General features: G+C 44.2%; 1 protein-coding gene across 1 annotated transcript; it reads left to right on the plus strand.

Annotated features, from left to right (window-relative positions):
* Nucleotides 1-1974: 1974 nt before the first annotated feature.
* On the plus strand, nucleotides 1975-5996 carry LOC131968095 (uncharacterized). Its single transcript, XM_059328840.1, has 2 exons — nucleotides 1975-5024; nucleotides 5066-5996. Exons 1-2 carry the CDS (start codon nucleotides 2653-2655, stop codon nucleotides 5994-5996), a joined length of 3303 nt encoding a protein of 1100 aa, XP_059184823.1. The 5' UTR covers nucleotides 1975-2652.
* Nucleotides 5997-24132: the final 18136 nt, after the last annotated feature.

Below are 24132 nucleotides of genomic sequence, written 5' to 3' on the forward strand. Positions count from 1 at the left end.
ACTTATTATCCAGGTATACACCTAGATACGTAGAACTTGGCTCCACCTCCATGTCCACCCCACAGGTGTTCACTGGCTGAATAGGGGGCTTGAGCCTGCAGAAATCTCTGATCATTTCCTTAGTCTTTGAGGTGTTCAATAGGAGATAGTTCTTGTGACTCCAGTCACTGAAGGCTTTTATCAGATCCCTATATTCAGATTCCTGTCCATTCCTGATACACGTCACAATAGCAGTGTCGTCAGAGTACTTCTGGATGTGGCAGGACTCAGAGTTGTATTTGAAGTCCGCTGTGTACAGTGTGAACAGGAATGGAGCCAGTACAGTGCCTTGTGGAGCCCCTGTGCTGCTCATTAATGTCCCAGAAACACAGTTCCCCAACCTGACATACTGTGGTCTTCCTGTCAGGTAATCTGTGATGAAGGAAAGATCCACTCCCATCTCTGTCAGCTTGTTTTTAAGTATGTTGGGTTGGATGGTGTTGAATGCGCTTGAAAAATCAAAGAACATGATTCTTTGATTTCTGATTCTTTGATGTGACATTCCTCCAATTATATCTCTTCCTCCACAAAGTGTGAGTGTTGATTTTCTTGAAAATAACTGGGAAATACAGATTTGGCAGTAAGGAGTAGAAATGTGTTCTCTTTCATAATATTTCGTTCGATGTCTCACTATGGGATGCACGCCCCCGCTGCAGACCTCAGAAGCATTAATCTCAATACGCCAATCCTGATTGGCTGGTAAACGTGTCCGTCCGTCCGCCCGCGGTAGTCCCACCTCCTATAAGTACCGCCTGCGGACGGGAACACGTCATTCAAACACCTCTTCTCACCCGGAGCATATCTTGCGTCCAAGGCTGGCTAGCTTAACTGTCTGTAGACGGATCTTATTTAGCTTCTGTCGCCGGGCGCTAGCTAGTTTTTTGGACATTTTATTGCTTCGTCGATCATACCAGATCGATTTCAGTGCTTCCTAGCCCCACCACGGTTTGGTCAGCACTGTCCTCGGCGCCACACCAGGCAGCTCGAGTACCGAGTGTCGGCACACCAGCCGGTCCCTCGGTGCAATTAGCGTTAGCACACCAGCTAACCGTCCTCGATTCCCTGCCTGCACACCAGCTCGCACGGAATGGAGGTGAATACCCCTCACACCAGAGGGCACGGAGACTCAGCGGCCCGCTCGTGCCGCTGTGGGAACAAGATTGCGAGCAGGGATCCACACCAGGTCTGCTCGGGCTGCCTAGGGCTGGAACACGCCCGGCTAGCTATCGACGTCCCCGGCTCGTGTCAACACTGTGCGGTGTTCACGGTCAAGAGTCTCCGCCGACGGCTAGCCCGCCAGGCTAGCTTGTCTGGCTTCGACCCCTATCTCCCATCCGACGGCGCCGCCGGAGACGGAGAGGAGACGGGGGTCGCTGCGGTGGCGGTACCGGAGGCTTGTGCCAGCTGGGGCTCCCAGGCTGACCTCGCCACGGTCTCCACGCAGGAGGAAGACGTCCTGGAATTGGACTATGGGAACTCCTCATATCAGAGGATGAAGAAGAGGACGACGTCTTCATCACTCCGGCCGGGGCTGCAAAGCCCGCGGTCTCCGTTGCCTTTCGGGATGGAGATGAGAGTAGCTTACCAGCCTCTCCCCTCCCCAGCTCGGACATGCTCGACGTGTGCAAACGCGCTGCTGCCCGGCTGGCCATCCCCTGGCCTGCTGTCGTAGCTGAGACCACCAGGTCCCGCTACGAGGGGAAGAAATTGCCCCTGGCCAGGAGCGCGACAAGGCAACTTCACCCCTTCCCAGAACTGCTGGATGAGGTGGCGCGCTCGTGGAAAGACCGCCCCTACAGCAGCAGGAGCCCGGTCCCCGGTGCCTCGTCCCTCGACTGTGAAGCGATGGAGAGCCTGGGCCTGCTCTGTATGCCTCCGATGGAGCCACTCGTCGCGGCGCACCTCCACCCGCGGCTGTCAGCGGTGTCCTCCCGGAGCCCCAGCCTGCCGTCTAAGTCGGACCGTTTTCAGTCAGCCCTGACTGAAAAGGCCTACAAGGCAGCTGCGCTTTCGGCCAGAGCGCTCAATGTCCTCTCCCTGCTCACGGCCTACCAGGCTGAGTTGTGTGAGGATTTTGTGCAAACTCAGGACCCGGCTGCGTGGGAGGAGATCCCGGTCATTACCGACCTGTGTCTCCGTGTCCAACGCTGCGCGGTCCAGGCCACGGGGAAAGCGATGGGGACCATGGTCCTGCAGGAACGGGCGCGGTGGCTCAACCTCGCCAACCTGTCGGACAGGGAGAAGGACGACGTCCTGGACATGCCCATTGTCCCGGAGGGGATTTTTGGCTCCGCGTTGGCTTCAATGCAACGGCGGTGTGAAGCCAAAAAGAAGGAGGATGAGGCTCTCCAGCTCTGCCTCCCCCGTAAGCCCCCTGCGCCCTCTCCACCTGCGCAGCGTAAAACCTTCACACAGGCTGCTTCCCAGGTTTCACGGTTTAAAGTGCCTAAGCAGCCAAGACCCCAGCCTGCGCCGCCTTCCCAGCCAGGTCGGCCCAGCTGGCCCAGAAAACCCTCGGTCCCGGCCGCGGCTCCGCCGGCCCCGCCCGCGCAAGCTACCGGCCAGGCCAGGAAAAAGAAGAGAGCGGCCTGACCGCCCCTCTCTCCACCGGTGATGCAGCTGGACGTTCCCCGTTCTCCAGCCCCACCTGTTCGGCTTTTCAGCGTGTGCCCGGGGGCCCCCCACGCCCCCGCCTCCCAGCCGCCACGGCCTGCGCCAGAGCGAGCCGGGAGAGATGGACGTTTGACGGCGGAGAGTTCAGCGGTTGCCCCTGTCTTACGTCCACAAGCACGCACACACACACACATTTTCTCAAAGAAAATAAAATGTGTCCCGCTGCCGCATCCAGGCCGAGTGCCGAGGGCGCAGCTAATAAAAGCCAAAAGAATCACAATGAGCAGCGCGGTGGCAACGCTCGCTGTTCCCCCTCGGGTAAAAGCCGAGGCGGGGGCGGCGGGGCCGCCGCGCTGCCCACCCGGACGGCCGTCCACTGTGCCGTCCGGGTGCCGTGCCACTGTTCCACCACGGGAGGCCGCCACCGCACCGCGGCTGGGGCCTCTCGTGGTGGAGGGGCTGCGGTGCGAGACCACTCTCTCCCTCAGGTGGGAGAGATGGGCCGCACTCGCGGCTCCGCCTTGGGTGTTGAGGACGATTTCGCGGGGTTACAGGCTGCAGTTCGCCGCCGTTCCTCCGCGTTTCGCCGGTATAATACACTCTCAGGCTCGGGGGGAGTCAGCTCGTGTTTTGCAGGAGGAAATCCTCTCGCTGTTAAACAAAAGAGCAATTTGTATCGTTCCCCCCGCACAGTGTCAGAGCGGTTTTTACTCCAGGTATTTTCTGGTTCCCAAACGGGGGGGGACTGGTATTCGCCCTATCCTGGATTTACGTGCTCTGAACAAATTTCTCAGGAAATACAAATTCAGGATGCTTACACACGCATCCCTGTTGCGCCTTGTGCGGCAGAACGATTGGTTCACTTCTGTCGATCTGAAAGACGCGTATTTCCACATCCCGATCTATCCTCCCCACAGAAAGTATCTGAGGTTCGCTTTCCAGGGGATCTGCTACGAGTATCGCGTACTTCCCTTCGGCCTGTCTTTAAGCCCGAGGGTGTTTGTGCGGTGCACGGAAGCGGCGATAGCCCCGCTGAGACGGCAGGGCATTCGCCTGGCCACATATCTGGACGACTGGCTGCTGCTGGCACAGTCGGAGCAGGAGGCCAGAGCGCACACGCGTATTCTCATGCAACACCTGGTGGATCTGGGTTTCGTGATAAACGCGGAAAAGAGCGTGCTGTCCCCGGCGCAGGAGATAATCTTTCTGGGATTATCCCTGGACTCGGTGTCTTTCACGGCGCGCCTCTCGGCGGAGCGTGTGAGGGTCTTCAGGACATGTCTCGCGCTTTTTCGTCCGAGGAAATCTGTTCGATTCAGGTTGTGTCTTCGGTTACTCGGGTTGATGGCGTCTGCCATTCTCGTAGTCCGTCTCGGTCGCCTCCACATGAGGGAATTCCAGCTGTGGGTGGCCTCATGTGGGCTGGACCCCGTGCGTCATGGCGCACGGATGGTGCCGGTCACGCCGGGGTGCGCCAGGTCGCTGTGCCACTGGCGAGTCCCGTCCTTTCTGACCCGCGGGGTACCCATGGGCTCCGTTCTGTCCAGGAAGGTGGTCACTACGGACGCCAGCCTGACGGGATGGGGCGGGATTCACGAGGGCAGGTCTGTGAGGGGCGTCTGGAGTGTGGGCCTCCAGCGGTCTCACATAAATTTTCTGGAGCTTTCAGCGGTGTTCCTCTCCCTGAAACATTTTCTTCCGTCTCTCATGGGTCATCATGTCCTGGTGAGGACGGACAATACGACGACGGTGGCGTATATCAACCGTCAGGGGGGTTTACGCTCCCGTCAGCTGCACATGTTGGCACGCAGACTGATCCTGTGGAGCTGCGGTCGTCTCCTCTCTCTGAGAGCGACGCATGTTCCGGGAGTCCTGAACACGGGCGCGGACCTGTTGTCCAGGGGCGCGCCAGTGTACGGGGAATGGACTCTGCACCCGGAGGTTGTGGAGCAGTTGTGGTCCCGTTACGGTCGGGCCGCGGTGGATCTGTTCGCGTCGCGAGAGAACGCGCAGTGCGCGCTGTTTTACTCTCTGCGCGGCGTGGATGCTCCCCTCGGCATAGACGCGTTAGCGCACGCCTGGCCGCGCGAGCTTCTTTATGCGTTCCCTCCCCTGGCCTTGATACCCCCCACTCTGTCCAGAGTGAGGGAGCACGGCCACGCGCTGATTCTGGTGGCTCCGCATTGGCCTGCGATGCATTGGCTGGCGGAGATATATCGGTTGCTGTGCACCCAACCCTGGCAGCTCCCGCTGCGCAGGGACCTGCTGTCGCAAGGGGGGGGGATGGTCTTCCATCCGCACCCGGAGCGCCTGGCGCTCTGGGCTTGGCCCCTGAGTGGCTCAGTCTGTCAGCTGGGGGTCTCTCACAGCGAGTGATTTCCACTATTCAGAGTGCTCGAGCCGCCTCCACTAGGTCTCTGTATGACTGCAAGTGGAGGGTGTTTGAGGAGTGGTGCCACAGTAACGGCCACGTTCCTCTTCACTGTCCGGTGGGGGTGATTTTGTCATTCTTGCAGGACCTGATTGACAATCGGAAGGCTTTCTCCACGGTTAAGGTGTACTTGGCGGCTATTGCCGCGTGCCACGTGGGGTTTGGGAGGCTGACGGTGGGCCAGCACCCACTCGTTTGCCGTTTTATGAAGGGGGCGCGCAGGCTTCTCCCCGTGTCCAGGCCGCTGGTGCCGCCTTGGGACCTGGCTGTGGTTTTGGAGGGGCTCAAGGGCCCTCCGTTTGAACCACTGGAGGGGGCCGACTTGAAACACGTGTCTCTCAAGGCGGTGTTGTTACTGGCTCTGGCTTCGGCGAAGCGGGTTAGTGACATTCATGCGCTCTCGGTGCACCCGTCGTGCACTCAGTTCTTCCCGGGGGATGTGAGGATGACCTTGAGGCCCAACCCGGCTTTTGTGCCTAAGGTGGTGGGCTCATGTTCTCCTATTGACCTTGTGGCCTTTGCTGCCTCATCTGGTGAGCTGCGGTCGCATGCGTTATGTCCAGTCCGTGCTGTGCGCACCTATGTGGATAGGACTGGGGGGTTCAGGAGGAGCGATCAGCTGTTCATCTCCTGGGCTAGTCCTCATAGAGGGAAGCCTATTACGAAGCAGCGCCTGTCCCACTGGGTGGTGGAGGCGATTGCTTTGGCCTATGCGGGTCAGGGTTTGCAGCCACCTGTGGGTCTGCGAGCGCACTCGACTCGGGGCGTGGCTACATCCTGGGCCTTGTTCAGGGGAGTGTCTGTTCAGGACATTTGTGCGGCGGCGAGTTGGTCCTCGCCTCTCACTTTTGTCCGCTTTTATATGTTGGACGTCTCCGCTCCTTGCGTGGCAAGCGCGGTATTGATGTCCTGATTGGAACAGATTGGTTTCCCTGAGGGTTGGTGGACGCTGGATAAGCTTGTCTGGCAATACGGGAGCAACCATATCCCATAGTGAGACATCGAACGAAATATTATGAAAGAGAACTTTAGGTTATTTACATAACCCCGGTTCTCTGAGTAATATGAGTGAGATGTCTCACCAGACAACCCTTCTTGCTTGGGCGGGTGAGAAGAGGTGCTTATCTTGAATGACGTGTTCCCGTCCGCAGGCGGTACTTATAGGAGGTGGGACTACCGCGGGCGGACGGACGGACACGTTTACCAGCCAATCAGGATTGGCGTATTGAGATTAATGCTTCTGAGGTCTGCAGCGGGGGCGTGCATCCCATAGTGAGACATCTCACTCATATTACTCAGAGAACCGGGGTTATGTAAATAACCTAAAGTTTTTTATTGAAGGGAACAGTCTCCACAAAGCCTTCAGTATGCAAGACTGTTCTCACCAGAAACCAAAAGCAGAATGATTAGGAATTCCCTCAAAAACAATGTATAGACTCATAAAACAAGGATCCCTGTCATCATCACTATCCACCCACTCGTCACAGTGTGTAACAGTGTCTGTGTCTGCAGAGACCCTGCCCTCTTCTTGGGTCTTCTCATTATTTCTTATTACTGTTTTCTCGCTGTTTTTTGCCATGACCTGGCTGACGTAATCAGTGTCGTTGGAGTCCAACGTTTAGGAAGATCTATAAATACTCCTGTAATTGTTCTGATATTTGGAAATTTGTTGAAAAAACGCTGCAAAGTTAGTCTTTTTTGGCGATTTTCAAAGCGGTCATGTGACCTCTGACGTTTTGCTATAAACTATAGGCACCATGTGCTTCATGATATCATGTCGGGAAGTTGTGGCAATAATACTGCAAAGTTTGGCTATTTTTCTAATGTTTCATTGTGATTTTCAAAGTGGTGAAATGTGACCTCTGACGTTATGCTATCTGAATGAAAATAGGCTCTCTGAGTTCCCACAAGCTTCCTCTTTACATGCATTTTATGCTGATAACATGCAGTTTAAGGCAAAAACCACATCGTTTTTCTCATGTAGTACACATTTGCCATTTCCATCTACTGAATTTGAATATTTGTGCATACTGAGGTCCCAAAGCCAAGAGAAGCCTGTAGAAAAGCAGATGGTGCAGTTCACAAGCTGTATATGTGAAGAAACCCAGAGGAAAAGACAATAAATAGAAAACAGATTAGAAGCTACACTACAGCTCTGGCTATTTGTGTATCTGTCCCTACGTTACCTGCAGTATCTCCCAAAACTTCCGGACACACCAACATAACCATTACATTACATGAAAAAAAGGTTACAAATGTATTAATTGTACGAAAAAAAGCTAACTGTAAATACACTTCAGGGTTTTTGCATAAGCAAACTGAAGTAACTGAGGGCTTCTGTCAACCATACAATATCTTTTCAAACTAATATTCATTTGTGCTGTCGGCCTTTGTCACTTGTGAATTATGTTACTAAGTTCATTATTCATTAGGTTCATTATATGGGTTATTTATTTAGGTTAGCTCTCCATCCATGCAGCCAACACATTTCAAGACTCTTACTTTGAAAAGGAGCGGCCCCTGTTTCCAGCTCCGGACTTCATTTTTATTTTTTTATTGTACGACGTGGATAATGGAACAAACTGACGCTTTGAGTGATGTGCTTTTTGAGTTCTTCCTCAAGTGACTAAGAATTAGAAAAAAAAAAAACTTTGCATATGGACCTCAGGGCTAATGTTCTGGCAACTGATGAATGGAAAGTTATTTTTAAACATAGTCCATAACCTACTGACTGAACTGTTCAAACCCCAGATGCTTGTTCTGCCTTCCAACCAGTGGAAAATTACGGAAGCCCTGAAGTGAAGACATTTTTTTTTGAGATGTTATCTCATTATTTCGAGATAATATCTCGTAATTACGAGATAATATCTCGTTATTTCGAGATAACACACCTATGTAAAAAAAAATATATATTTTTTTTATATATATTAATATTAATAAATTAATAAAATAATATATATTAGATATTATCTCGAAATAACGAGATATTATCTCGTAATTACGAGATATTATCTCGAAATAATGAGATAATATCTGAAGAAAAAAAAATTTTGGAAGATTTTTTTTTACATATGTGTATTATCTCGAAATAATGAGATATTATCTTGAAATAACAAGATATGATCTCGAAATAACAAGATAACATCTCAAAAAAAAAATTCTTCACTTGCGGTTCAGGGCTTCCGTAGAAAATATACTAAATGCAGAATAAAGTGTGCATCATTTCATGCACAAATATCCATTCAGCCAAACATTTTTGGTTATCCACTGCAATTTAACATAAAGTTACCTAGGGCTGAAGAATCTAAAGGTAGTGTAACCTTACTTAATGGAAAAAATATGTTTTGGGTTATTTGAATTATTTAAGTTACTATTATATACAATAATTATTTCATTATTATTTATGGCACTTTCACTATAATTTATGTATTCATTTTCATGTGTTATATTAAACCCTTTATCAGGCAAAGAACCATATTTGGTAACTTGAGTCTTGAGACATCTATAACAGGTCTCCTCGCACTCCGATTTCTATGTCACAGATAGTGACACTGTGGCATCTGACCAATCAGTAAATCACTCAAGATTCAAGCTTTCCTTTATTGTCATTGTATTAAAATAGTATACAACTAAATTTACGTGTGCTTCTCATATATAAGGTGCTTTAAAAAAGACATTCAGACATTACGCATATGTAATAAGTAGTCTAAAAAGATAATAAATAGTTTAAAGGTAAAAGATAAAGTAGTCATGGATGCAAATGATGTGTTATTGTCTATGTAGGGTTGCTGTGGGAAAGAGACTATAATAAATATAACTAGAAAATTTCCTCTGGGGAAATTTTGAAAGGGCCACGGGGGCTACTGCCAGTGTGTGTACACTATGATGAAACTCTTCAGAGATTTCAAACTATGCCCTTTAACCTCAAAATCTGTGTGTGTGTGTGTGTGTGTGTGTGTGTGTGTGTGTGTGTGAGTGTAGCGAAAATCGCATAAAGTTACCTGTGTGTGTGTGTGCGCGCGCGCGCGCGCGCGTGTTTGAAGCATGTGTATGCATGTGTGAGGAGTGTGAGTACTTACGCGCATGTGTGTGTGTGGGTATCTGTAACTGTAATCACATCAAAGATCAAAGGCAATCAGATCAAAGCAATCAACAGAAATAACTGACACCTGTGACAGTAGCCGGTGGACAGAGGTCCAGAGTTGGACTGGAATTTCTGGCCTCGAACAGAAAGCATTTTTGGCAAAACCATAATACCTATGATTGATCCGACTTCACTTTGAGCGTCCTGAGTTCTTCCTGAACGTCTATATATGTTTTTTGTGAAGAAAAATTAAAAAATAGCTTTGTTAGAGCGATCTAAAAAAACTGTTAAATCTCAGACAGCTCAGAAATCTTCCTGCGTTTTTAATATGGGAGCCAATGAGGCTGTTGGTGCGTGTTGGTGGATCATCTCTGCGTCTTACGCCCAAACTATAACTCTGACAGCTTTACCAGAGGATTGTGAGTGAGAAGACTAATTTTCCTACGTTTCTATGTAAAAATTATTTCTGTAGAGTGGAATTTGCGGCCTGGAGCGTAGTTTTAAAATTTATTTTTTGACAGTTTTACCTCTCCCTCTACACTCTGAGCGATGACATCACGCACTCTGACACGAACATTCCGTGCAATACACACCCATTTTAATCTCCAAATTTCTCCAAAAATGATCATGGTCATTGAACAGGGATTGATAAAAAACTATATGACCTATCGAAACTCAAATTAATACACCAATACACAAGACTTGTGTCTACTGTTTAAAGTTTAAATGGAGTCTCTAGGTGAAATTATGCCGGAGAAGTAGACGTCTGAAAATCTTCAATTAATGTTCTTTTTTGCTCATTTTCTTTCGGCCGTCCCATTCATTTCAATGCAAAATTTTGGGCAGTTTTTCGCGACTTACGTCGTTTTGATATATAATTATAATATATATATAATTTGTAGCGGGACGAAATTGCGTCCGCAAGAGGAATAAGAAGAAATCCACAGTATAACAGTAGTGCTCGTATGGGACCAGTGCTCGGTGCGATTGCCCCGAGGCCCTAATAATAATAATGACTCAATTGACCTCGATTTGCAATATAAAAATGAAACATTTTGCAAAAAGTCTTGTAATATCCTTCAATAACACTTCAGAGTTGACATTTTCAATTTCTAGGAGTGTCCTATAAAGGGTTAAGTTGTCATTACTCGTCCCCTTGCCCAGAATTTATTAGTTCCTACCTGCCCTTGTTTTGGGGGACAATTGTATGTGAGGGGTAGTCAAGCAGATGCAGTAGTTTCGCGGGGTTTCTCTTGTGTCGTGACCCGTTAAGTGGAATGCTGTATGGTGTCGTGCCGATGTTAGTTATTAAAGAAGATTCAGAATTAAGTGTGGAGTTATCCTGTAGCCCGCTCATCACCCATCAGCCCGACAGACTGGAGAACACTACCCCGACAAGAAATAAGGGTTACAGTAGATTGCAAATTTTAGATCTCATGTAACAGAAACTTTGTCACATAATACAAACGTTAATCAGCAGACATACAATACAGTACGTTTTCCCGCCTGGCCTGTCTAACCTTTCTCCCCGTCTGCGACCAGACGTATTAAGCGACATGAATAATTTAGTCCTGACAGATTGAGCCCTCAGTGCCTTTTAAGCCCTGCTAGTGCTGCCACCTTTAAATAGCTCTCCCAAATGACAAATGAACAGTAATAGCATTACGTGCTGTGTTTGAGATGTCATATTATTCAGCCTGTGACTAATGAACAACACATGGAAAATAACACAGATTGGTGGCTAAAATGTGGGCGGCTGCATTCATAACCAGGAAGGAGCTTAAGTCTTGCTAATCAAGTTTACTAATGCATGATAAAGTTCCTCATTGGAGCAGGATTGACAGAGATGTAGTAGACTTTGAACAATTGCATGACAGAAGCCGGCTACTGGACTGATAGAAATGACACACAGATAAATGAAATGCTGTGTGGACTGAGATTAATAGAAATATTTTACAGATTAAAGTGCTGTACAGTGCTGGTTTGTACAGGGAGCTAAATAAATCATCAAATAGCTGGATTTGAGATGTAAACATGTTTTATGTTGTCATCACACTGCTGGGGTTTTTGCAGCATGGCAAATGCAGCATATGGTGGGCTGCCACAGAGCTGCTCCTGGGACAGCAAAACAAGACTGATGAAGACCTCAGGTTGTAGGTCCACTCTGTATGCAAACCTCTCTAAGTAACAAATTTGTATACATTCATTTTGTTGTGCTATCTCCAGGTCTGAGCATGGAGGCATACCAGGAAGTGACTTAAGCTGCATTCTACCGGAAATTCCAGCAGGGGGCGCTAAGTTTGGCTGCAAAAACATTTCTGTCCATTCACTTCAGTGCAAAATGAGAAAACTTCTCACTTGATTTATTACCTTTTTAGGACAAAACTATGGTCTCAATCACTAGTAAAAAAAAAATCTTCTTCAAGACAATTTGATGTTAATAGTGTAAATAATGGCCCCATTTAGAAGAAAATAGAAAATAAAGAATCATATGATTTTGGGGCTACCTTTGATTGACAGGTCACTAACAAGGCGAGCCGTCATCAGGAGAGAAGCAGAACAATGCGTATCCACGGCAACGTGTCAATAAAGTTATATATAACGTTATATAGATATAGAAAAGGACGTTTAGCGGTTTGGTCTCATAACTTTGACCCTTTTCACTTAATGTTTTACTAAGTATTGAATGTTTTGGTCATTAAAAATGTCTTGTTCAGCGTTTGGTTGGACTAACAGACACTCCAAGGAGTCACTCAGTTTTCTGAGGTCAGTAACGAACATTTTGTTTTTGTTTTTTGCTAGCCAAAGTGAACGTCCCAGTTAATGCTCCAGTTGATGCTAACATGAATTAGCAGCAGCTTCTCTCAGTCAGGTTGAGGTGTAGAGAGGCTGTAGTCAGTGATCAGATCCCTCTCGCTCCTCCACAGTCCAGATATGGTCTGCTCCCCGTATCGGAAACAAGATGGCCACGAGTGTAAGGCTGAACTCGATGCTTCCAACGGGCCACAAACCAAGCGGTCACTACGTCCATTATTTATATAGTCTATGGTTGTGGGTCATAAAAATTGCAATAATGGCTGGTCAGTCAGTTCATGGGAGATGGAAACTTGTTCATGTTCCCTATAGTCTGCAGAAGAAAACATGACCTGCCAAAAAAAAATTGTTCAACTCATTTACTATAGTTTTCCGTCCCACAGGGCAAACCATATAATTTTTGACAAGTTAAAGCAGAGATATATTACGTTGGACAGACCTGCTGTCTGTGAGGAGCAGCGAGAAGTACAATGGGATTGCCATCAGCAAAGTGCAGGCAGGTACCACTACCACTTATTCATCCCCTAATCTGTCACTATCTATATACTGTCTTTCCTGCATCTGCTGAATCACGGCTAACTTCTCCCTAAAATTACCACGTCTTAACACCCAGTTCCATGCTGGTGGCACATAATGTGTGAAAATTACGTGCCACCAGCAAATGATGTTTGATAAGTTGACTACATAATTAATGACTACATAAATCACTCGACTAAGATGTTTTATAAGTGCAAGATAGAGGTAGGATCCAAAATGAAGTTGAGTAAACTCAGTTCAAGAGTTAAAGAGAAAAAGAGAGACGACGATTTGGAGTTAGCTGCTCATGGGCAAGCTAAAGCTCCCGTAAACCAGCTAGGGATGAAAAGATTTTAGCAGCTAAACACGCTCTTCGAAAAGACTTCTCTGTCCAGCACCAAGAAGTTATCACTTCAAATCACGGGATCAGAGAAGCCTTAGACTCCTTCTTCGAAAGACGAAGTGCCGCAGAATCCCGTATAAGTTCAGCTGAGGACAAATTGAACATCCCAGATCAGGGATGGGCAACTGGAGGCTCGGGGGCCGCGTACGGCCCGCACCCTCACTTGAAGTGGCCCTCAGTACAACTACATGCATTTGAGCATGAAATCTTAAAAGTGCAGTGTAAAAATGCACAAAGTTACTTCTTGCAATTAATGTTGGTCTGCTGTTCTTGGACTGAAAGAAAAAAAAATCACAGTAAGTGGTTATTTTTTATTTTCTTCAAACCTTTTGTATTCCAATTTATACTGTTAAACATGCATTTGAGCATGAAATATGTTAAGTTACTGCACTGTAAACATATCTAAAATTGCAGTTTCATCAAATCTGGTTAAGTGCACGGTCCTATATGTGGCCCTGTGGTAGTGTCCATGAAAAATTGAGGCCCGCTCCAACATTTAAGTTGCCCATCCTTGACCTAGATAATGTCTCTGCAACCACTCAAAGAAAGGTGAGAGCACTCCAGGTCAGTGGAGACCATGGAAAACCGCCAGCGCTGACTAACCTTGAGATGGTTGGGCTAGCCAGAGAACACGGAGAAAGGTGACTTGGTATCCTTCCTCAACGAATGGTTACCCGAACTCCTTGGTCGAGTTTCCGATTTCCCGATTCCACCATCAGTCGACCACGCCTTCAGACTTCCAAAAGCAGCCACTTCTAATGTTTACAAGCCGAACCTAAAACCTGTTCCTCGGTCGATCCTTGTGAAATTTTGCTGGCTGAGTGATGAAGGCTGTTCGGAAGAAGAAATGAGAAAGGTGTGATGTTTTTTCCAGACCTTTTGGCAAAGATTCAGCAGCAGGGGAGAATGTTTGATGGAGTAAAGGCCCGACAACATAATCTGGATATCGAGTTTGACACGTCATGTCACCAAGCAGAGAAGACAGTTATCTTTCTGCTCAGCACATCATGTCCGTGACCTGACCTGTTAACAAAACTTTTAAAAGACAAACTCCTGCCTTGATATGACTTGCAGAGATATTACTGGAGACACAGATGTTACAACTAACAATAAAATATAAAACATAAAATAGATCTTTTTGTGAAAATAGAATCTTACTCTAAGTAGGGCAGAGGAAGTTTAAGCAGATGGAGTAAATATATTTAGTTTACCAATAGTTTAACAACAATAGCATATGAGCATTATAGCAAAGAAGCTTGCATGATTAATCTATAAATGCACAGAGAGAGGTTACATACACAGATAGTGAATTACGCATGCATAGATAGTGACCCCCAGCCACAGAGACAGACAACAGAGACAGAATAACAGATTATTTTAACAAGTAACTGTGCCACGCTTCACATGCCTGTTGCCTGTCTGGTTTCCTCAAGTTGTTGACATGATCAAAGAACCATGTGTTAACAAGATGATTTGCTTGTTGCATCTTTCTCCAGTATCTTCGGCTCAGTGCTTTTCTCAACGCCTGAGAATGACTCATACAGAGCCGACTGCAAGACACACAAATGAACATACACATACTGATGCAGCTCATTACAGCTCAGCAGATTCCACGTCTCCCAGTCTGTCATCCCTCCATCAGTCTGCTTAGAACCTGCTCTCACCAGCCAAGACAAAGGCTGCACTTCAAGCTGTTTTCAAAGTCATGAGCAGCTCCAGTTTTTTCCTCTCATGTAATCATTGGTTTGGTGAGAGTCGTACATGTGTCCTCATGCTCGGGCCATTAACCCATGAGATACAAACAAAACAGGGACTATTCATTAAATCATCGCTAAATCGCATCACTAGTGATCCCACACACATAACTCCCCCTTTAACATCATTGACACTCCTCAATGAGTGCCTGAGTGACTGAGCAGTGTTTGTAATCGTTTTGGAAAAGCTTAATTTCACCGTTCACGCTAAAATACAGATACATACGCAAAATGTATACATTTTTGAAAAACACTTTGTTCTAAACCCTGTGGAGTTTGGGGCTATTTTGACGGGTTTTGACTCCTTTTCATTCTGCCTGAATAAACGATTCACCATGCCATGTTGGTATTGTTTGCAGCACAATCTCACCTATATGACCTGATTATTATTTTTTTAATTTTGACTTACTGGATCAACATTTTCAACACAAATAAACCACACACAAAATTACAAAAACACCATAAAAAACAAAATGTTTTTTTTTTACAAACCCTAACCCTAACCCCATAAAAGCACACATAAAACACACAAAAACACATACTTTTTTTTTTTTTTTTTACAAAAAACACAAAAATTACAAAAAAAACACACAAAAAATGAAAAAAAAAACACACAAAATCTGACAAAAATCACACAAAAAACATTAAAGAAAATATTGCATTAAATGCTAAATGCAAATTGCAAAATTTGAAAAACCTCTGCAAAAACTTACACTTGGTCAAGGAGGTTTTTTTCACGTTTGCCGAAAAAGGGTTGATGCACTAAATTGGACATGGAAACTTCTGAAAAAGCTGACAGCAGGGCTCCATGCTGCTTCGTTTTTACGTTGCAATATCATAAAGAAGTCATGCTCCGGTGCTTTCGTGGACTCCAGGGGTTTAAAGGATGGCAGGCCAAAACAGAGAAGAGCAAATATTTCCAAATGTTGCAAGTAAAGCATGGACATGGCCTGAACAACACATATGATGCTGTCATGAGGAGGATGCCAGTGAAAGGTCAGTCTGCCTGGTGACAGGTTCATTAACTGAGTGTCAGGCTTTCTTGTTCTGTGTTATCATCTGCTTGTTAAGAAAAAGCCTGACACACAGGTCACTGTGGCACTGTGGTCTGTAGTTTCACATCTTATAGAATGTAGAATTTAATGTATAGAATTCCAAAACACTATTATGAACTGATAATATTTAAATCTCCACAGATATAGACAATCTAAATCAAAGAGAGCAAATGTCCTGTTGTGATCACCAAAGAGGATGATAATCTGCACATGCAATACACTGTAAAAAAAATAAAATAAAAAAAAGTTGTTTTTATGGTAAAAAAACTGGCAGCTGTGGTTGTCAGAACTTTACAATAATAAATATGGTAGAACTTTTTTTAAATATTACGGTAAAAACATATTGGCACTGTTGATTTCACATTTAAGATTTTATTTCATTTTTTACAGTATAAATAAAAAGTTTTTCCATCAAAAGAAACTCTGTTCTGCCATATAATTGACAAAAAAATACAAAAAAGATTTTACCATTAAGAATTACAGTATATTTTAGTTAGAGATATGGTGTTTAGTACATTTAACAGTGAGAAAAAAAAGTATTTTTTACAAAAGATAAATGCAAAAATTACAGTGATGGCTTGTATATTTATGTTACAGTATATTTTTGCTACAAACACGGAGCCAGTGTATTTTACAGTGGAGTAAAACTGTCAGAAATATTGTTTTGGCTGATATATACATTTACAGTATTTCATTGTTACTGAGACGGAATTAACTCATTTTATCATGTTACGGTCTTTTACTGTCATGGTTTAGCAGTTTTTCACTGTAAAATCTACAGACATTTTTTACAGTGTACATCTACACCATCCATTCTATGCTTTGACTGGTAGCATCTCAGCCAGTGCACCTCGTAATGAACTGAGCGTCTCTACATGTCATTTGTCCTTTTCGAGACTTTTGGCTGAGGTAAATTGTTTGTGAAGAAAAAGCCTACACCTAATTTTCTTCTCCCTACTGAATTCATTCAGTCCGGTGGCAATGGAAGGTCTGGAATATTCATTCTCAATATGGTCCTCACTCAGTGTGGGATGCAAATGTTTCTTTTCCAGGCCAGGACAAGAATAATATTTTCAGGACAGGGAGGTGAAGTGTGGGAGGATATTTTTTAGAATGACCTCACCTCCTAACCCAATGTCTCAAAGAGATTCTGTCTTAAAGAGATTCATATCTGGAAGGAAACAGGGGAGTTGACCCTAGCACTTCACCAGATTAAATCAGAGGTCCCACTGGTTGTGTGTGGATGTGTGTGTGGTCCCAGGACAGGTAGCTGATGTGATTGGATAACTGGCTGCTGACTGCAGAGCATCTGTCAATGTTTATGCAAACGTTTCCCGCTGGAGACACCACAGCATCTGTGACCACAAGGACAAAAATGGTTTGTCCAACACATTTTACATTGGGCTCTGTTACAATACAGAAAAATCCATTCATTCTATTGAGGGACATTCATTTTGAGAGGAAAGATGAAGAGAGAGACAGTTAATTTGCCTCTTTCATAGCTATAAAATCACTGTAAATCAGGCTGGAATACAAACCCCATGTGCAGTCTCCAACCAACGATGAATAAATCTATTAACTGTGTTTGTTTCTGTATTGTCTGTTTATCCAATGGCTTAAAACTTGTATCTTCTTCCACTGTGACACTGAGGTCCATTGTTGTCCAAAAACCACATCAGGGGTCCACATTGTTGCACTGGGTGACATATTCCACACAAACTGAAGTTTATTTTGACTCAAGCCTACGTACAGGCTTGAATACTTACTAGAGCAGTGGTTCTCAAATGGGGGTACGCGTACCCCTGGGGGTACGTGAAGGCACTCCAGGGGGTAGGTGAGATTTTAAAATATACATTTACAAAGTAGCATCCATGCAAAAATCCTTTAAAAATAATTATTTATTAAATATTTTAGGAAAATATGAGTAAAAGTTCATAAAAGGAATTTTATATTCAGTAGGCTATTTGTTTTTAAAATTTATTTTCTATTTTCATTCTCCTGAAAACCCAGAGTGTCCCCCATACCAGGATGGTTGGACCCAACCTGTCATATGTCACCTGGCATCACCTGTCAATTACTTGAAAACTCAAAGATGGAGTCGTGGTTATAGCGTAGCAGTTATAGTTTGGTTATATGCTCACTGTTTTTACTACATTAGTTTGAATCACTACATTTAAGTGATGAGAAATATTTGCAATAAATTTAGTCATGGATTATTAACATATAAAATGTTTGAAAGTTTATTTTTCGAATGTTTGAATTTTGTATGTGTTTATCAGTTCCAAAGTTTAATAAATCAGACACTGATGGCACAGTGCTCTGTTTTTAACTCTTTTTTTTTTTCAACCAAAAATGCTTTGCCCTAGTTAGGGGGTACTTGGCTGAAAAAATATTACACAGGGGGTACATCACTGAAAAAAGGTTGAGAACCACTGAGCTAGAGAACCAAATGTGGATTAATCTGCTGCTGAAAAAAGTCCCCAATGAAACAAATGTGGAGCCCTTTAAAAAATAAATAAATGTAACCTATGTATTTGTGAGCTGTTTTTAAGTTTTCAATCACTGAACTTGGGGGGTGAGTTTTAAGATTAGAGTTGGAAATTAATAAGGGATGGTTGGTTTTAGTCTCTTCATTGGATTGGTTGACAATAGAGAATGTAAAAATAACAAGACTAGCCATATCCAGATCCGCCATTAGGAATTATAGACGGGGTGGGACAGTTTCCAAAGTGGGCCGCTCACCCACACCAGCACCATCATAACTGATGCTTCATACTTTTTTTCTTTTGGATTTGGCTGTTGCCTCTTTGTTTCTCAAATTTTCTTCTTCTCTCTTTACCCTGGCTTTTCTTTGAGCCCCTCATTTTTCTGTCAAGCCCTTTGACTTAGCAAGTCAGACTGCTCACTTTACATTTTCACAGTTATGGCATGTGGGATTTGCACATCTGACCCCATTACTGTGAACATGATGAGGTCAATTTTTTTCTTTTTCCAGCTTTATTTGACAGTGACAGATACAGACTGAAAGGTGGAGGCAGAGGGGAGGACCTGCAGGAAAGGGCTCTGAGCCAGATTTAATTCATCTGATTAGTCTTGCCCATAGTCACCTGGGTACCACGAAGCAAGTTCCACAGGGCCAGAGATTTTTGTGTGTGCTGCCTCAACAGTCTGAAGCCCCGATCAGCGATAACAGGTACTGTGACAGCGGTTATCAACTTCATTTGTTCGCCCAGGCCTTCTTCTGCTTTCTCATAAAAAGGGGGCGTTGGGAGCATTATTTGACTCAACTTCCGGAAGAAAGGCCAAGGTCAATTCCACAAACACAAATCCACAAGTGACTAATTAATCAAGTCAGAGAGACGAAAATAGATGATAGCAGGTTAATAAAAATGGAGCTGGTTCATCATTACCAGCAGCTTCATTATCACTTCACACTGTGACTGAAGTAATGTTAACGACCTGCCTTGCAGCAGCCGCTGCAATGGGGGAACATGGTCACTCTGTAGTGACCGCTAACAATATCAAGTAGCAGGTCATGGAATTAACTAGCTAGTTAATACTAGTTCAAACAACTAAAGTTTTCTTTGCTTGATAATAATAATGATAATAATAATTATAATAATAATAATAATAATAATAATAAGTGTAATATAACAGTTACATACCTCTGTATTTTTCTTTCCCTTCATCATCGTCTTTCTTCCGTTTTCTTCTCTGCGCACCAGACAGCTTGGACCTCATCATGATGGATTAAGAAAAATAGAGCATTTTTATATGTTTTAGACTCAGGGAGGGAGAAAGAGCGAGGGTGTTGGAGAATGCAGTGGAAACAGACACAGCAGCAGAATAGAAAAGATTTTCAAGCTTAGGGGTGAAGATGACAGATAAAGAGAAGATAAAGTGTGTAGGTATTGTATAAAGTTGTCATGAGAAAAAAAAAATCACCCGGTACAGAGTTGTCATTTGGGTCAGGACTAGGTTGTTGCCAGTGATGATCATGTGTGTATACTCATGGCATGTGGAGTCCCACAGGATTCAGTTCTTGGGCCTCTAATATTTCAATAAAAACGCTCTATTCCAACAAGACAGATTTGTTCTGGTCTAATAATCATTACAGTCATGGCTGAGCGTGTTATGTCAATAACAGCTCCAACTTGGTGACTTTATCAGATCTTTACTCAGCAGCAGATGCAGAGGATGATATTGCAAAATATTGCCAGTCTGAGCCATAGGCTGAATAATGTTGAAGATAACAAAATTCATATTTAACTTTGACATTTACTCTGAATTTCATTAGAATAATGAATATATGCTATCTTATTTAAACTTAGAAACCTGATGCACACACACACACACACACACACACACACACACACACACACACACACACACACACACACACACACACACACACACACAAAATATGTAGCAACACAGACACCTACGCTCTCTATTGTCAACTCAGACCACAGAGAAATCTCTAGTTATTTTCTCAACCTTTGGCTTGGTTGCTGCGGAAACCTGAGGAAGACGTAATAATTACTGAACACTTCCTCTGAGACACTGGAGCATGGCTGCTCCAGTCCACTCCTCTCTGCCAGCCCACGTATTGGGTTGCTAATGGCTTTTACCAGCTGATGTACGAGGCGGTGGGAACGGTGGTCTAAAGAGGGCTGAGACATTAATAATTACCAGCCTAGAGGGGGTCAAGCAGAATGGATCAGGCCATCTTCAATAAAACATGTCACTACCAAAGAGACCACTCCTTTTGTGCTTTCTCCATTTCTGTCATACCCACAACTAGATTTACCACCAGAGTGCGTTTTATTAATCTTCGAGCTGGTTTAGTGCATGTCGTCTGTGTAAAATGAGCTCAGCAGTTTAATGGGTGGTGTAATCCACTTCATCCCAGGGTACAGGGGATAAATCAATACACTTTAAAGTTCTGGTTTGGTTACTTTGTGGGATGAACCATGACGTAAAGAATTATTAGTGTGATGTATAGGGTTGTAAAAGCTTTTATGTAAAATACAGTATCCAGTCAAAATTTTTTCATTTGTTTCATTATGCAGACTTTTAGAAATTATATGAACATGGCATTAAACAAATTGAAAATAAATAGTCGAAAGTCGAGGTGTGGTTGCTGTGGGAGAAGCATCTGTGACACTATGCAATGGGCTGATATACCTGTCAATTTAAGGGGGATTCCTGCACTTTACTCAGTCTGTGTACAGGTCCTGGGAAGTGCTACTGCATATGTAACAAAAACATTAAATGACGCCTTTTGTGCAAAGCTTAGTTGTGCCTCAACATCTGAGAAGTACAGTGACAACATCGGTTGGAGTGGTGGTGTTTTCCACCCAATTTGAAACCAGTGCATGATGCATGCTGACTGTTCACTGGCAAGAAAAAAATGCCAACATCAACGTCATGAGAAACTATAGCAACCGGTAAAAAAAATACTCAAATGTTCACTTCACCAACACTTGAAAGTTGTCAAAGCCTGGTCCAGGTCCAGGTCCTGGTCATCTCACGCCTGGACTACTGCAACTCCCTCATGGCAGGTCTGCTGCCAAAGCCATCCGACCTCTACAACTCATCCAGAATGCAGCTGCTCGATTGGTCTTCAATCTTCCCAAATTTTCACACAGAACACCCCTCCTCCCTCCCTCCACTGGTGGCTGCATGGATACTCTTCAAGACTCTAGCTCTGGCGTACTCCGCTGCTAATGGTTCAGGTCCTACTTACTAGAGGTCGACTGATATTTTGGGCCGATATTTGTGTATTTTACTTGTATCGGCATCGGCCGATACGTTCGTGCGTTCACGATCAATTATCCCATTTCACTGAGCCAACAGCAGGCAAGGCTCGGTGCAACATCTGCCATCCTCTGGTGAGCTGCTGCTGATACCGGAAAAAAGAAAAACACATCAAATATGTGGATCATCTGAGGCGCCACCACCTCCAGGCCTAGAACAACATACACATTGTTTGCTATCCAACTGTTAATATGTTTTGTTTGTTTAGTTAATAAATGTTTCTTTTTTGTTTAAATTGAGACTTGTGTAACATTTGTTATCATTGTGTCATTTTTATCATGTAAATGGAGGGAGAAAAGGCAGTATCGGCTTCAAGAATCGGCCCAAAAAAATCTGCAGAAGGTATCTGATGTCAAAATAATCGGTATCAGTATCGGCCTTAAAAAACCTGTATCGGTCGACCACTACTGCTTACATCCAGGACCTTGTCACCCCTGTTCGCCCTCTCCGCTCTGCATCAGCCAAACAGCAGGCAAATCCCACCCTGCGTGGGTCAACTCTCCTCAAAACCACTTCCAGACTTTTCTCTGTCCTGGCACGCAAATGTTGGAATGAGCTCCCCACCGACATCAGGACCTCAGACAGCCTGGACATCTTCCGCCGCAGGCTGAACACCTACCTCTTCAACAATACCTCGGTTAAGTCATGGTCACCTAAAAACCTAATTGAAAAAAATACATTCAAAAAATGCTCTTCTTCTTTAATGTAAAGCACTCCTGTAGCGGTTACAGTTGGCTCTTAAAGTTCTGTACTTACTTGATTCCTGTGGTCTAAGTCTAGTACCTTTAGGTCAAATGCACTTGGGTGGGCTGGCTCAGGCGTGTGAGAGCCAGCACACTGAAAAGCCAGTGACTAATTAGGCTATTGGACTATAGTCATGGGTCTTTTTTTGCTGGCAAAATATTTCATATGAATGTGATTTATGAGCTCAAACAACCACTGAATCTTGTGGTAAACATAACACAGAAAAATGCTGTGATTTGGATAAAAAACTTGGTCATTACGTTTAGATTTCTGTACTTTCAGTGATTGGATGACAAGCACTTCTGTTCTCTAAACTGCAGAGAACCCTATTATTGTCAATATACCTAGACACACACACAAAGCTACACATCCCCTCAATGCTCTAGGTCTCTAGTTTATGGTTGTAAAGTTTCATGAGGCTGTGATTATGCTAGAGGTCACAGGAAGCTCATTTTATACACTGAGGTCAAGTTTCAAGAAATGCGTCCCTGCAATGAACTGGCTACTACTGAAGACTAATATCATCCCACATGAAGAAAATATTCACATACAGTAGGCAAAAACACCTACACATACACACCTAGCACATTTTAATGCATGAATTAAATAATTACAATTGATTCATTCAAAAGAACGAAGCATTTAGGCGAACAAACCACCGAATCACTTCCTGAAAAGTTTCGTCTTTTTCTCAACTTCAGATGAACTCCTGTACCATCTAGTGTCTCTCTCTCTACACCTTAAGTGCCAAGTAGCCCCACCCCTTTTATTTAAATGAGCACTTTATGGAGCTTTGATTTTTTTTTAAAAGGTACTCCTGTTGTTATACAGTATTTATGTTCACTTTAATAAACGGTTTCAATAAAACTACTTGTGCCATGTCATATTTGGCTTTGACTTTGACTGAACATTTGCTCTCACTTTGTGATAAAAATATCAGGATATATATCGTATATCGATATTCAACCTAAATATATCGGTATATGACTTTTGGTCCATATCACCCAGCCCTACTGTATATGTAACAAAAATATTACAACAAACACCCCTCACTCCAGACTTCTTCTTCCTCTTTTTCTTCTTCTTTTTGTGTTTTACCAGCGGTTGGCAACTAGTATAATAGCTGCATTACCGACACCTTCTGCCATCAGATATCATGACATCACAGTTCACATGACCACAAAAAAGAAATAGCCCAACTTTGCATCGTACTTCCCAACATGATAGGTTGGTACCAATGGACTATCAATATTCAGTCCTTAAATCCTTCAAACTGAGGGGAAAACGGCAAAAAGCCCTTAACGCTAACTGTTTAAACATTCATAGCATGAACAATCACAGCAGCTCTCCAACAGTTAGTATCTTTACACCAAAAAATTAGGACCTACACCAAACATTCTGCATTAAAGAGACTGCTCCAATGGACAGGTCCCCAGTAGTCAAGCTCCATCCCGGCGGAGCTTCCTTGCTCACTGGAAGGATATAATTGACCATATTTCAGGCATGGTTGTCCATCATGTATGTGGCAGCCTAGTGATAGACCCTTGAGGAGTGCACCCCACTTAGACAGGACCCAGCCACCCTGCCCATGATACAGATACTAGAGATGGTGGACGGATTATATTACTTCAAAGGCTTCAGCATTTGGAAATGGCTGATGGCGAGACAGAAAAATGGTGATAGCTGCAAAAGTGCATAATTAGCTCAAGCTGGCTTCTTAACAACAGTTCAAAACAGTCAGAAGTATCTGTGATGAAATGATCAGTTCTCATCCAAACACTACATAAATTAACCATGTCTGATTAATTCTGTTGAGATGGAAGCTGTAAAATAAAATGCATAATTTAACAGCTGATGAC

This window comes from Centropristis striata, chromosome 3 (genome assembly GCF_030273125.1).
Source record: "Centropristis striata isolate RG_2023a ecotype Rhode Island chromosome 3, C.striata_1.0, whole genome shotgun sequence".
Lineage (NCBI taxonomy): Eukaryota > Metazoa > Chordata > Actinopteri > Perciformes > Serranidae > Centropristis > Centropristis striata.

Excerpts from the sequence above, each read along its gene's own strand:
- LOC131968095 (XM_059328840.1), top strand. The coding sequence starts at position 2,653 with ATGCAGCTGGACGTTCCCCGTTCTCCAGCCCCACCTGTTCGGCTTTTC. Across the intron at positions 5,025-5,065 it reads CTGGGGGTCTCTCACAGCGA|GTCTCTGTATGACTGCAAGT; the intron begins GTGATTTCCACT and ends CGCCTCCACTAG.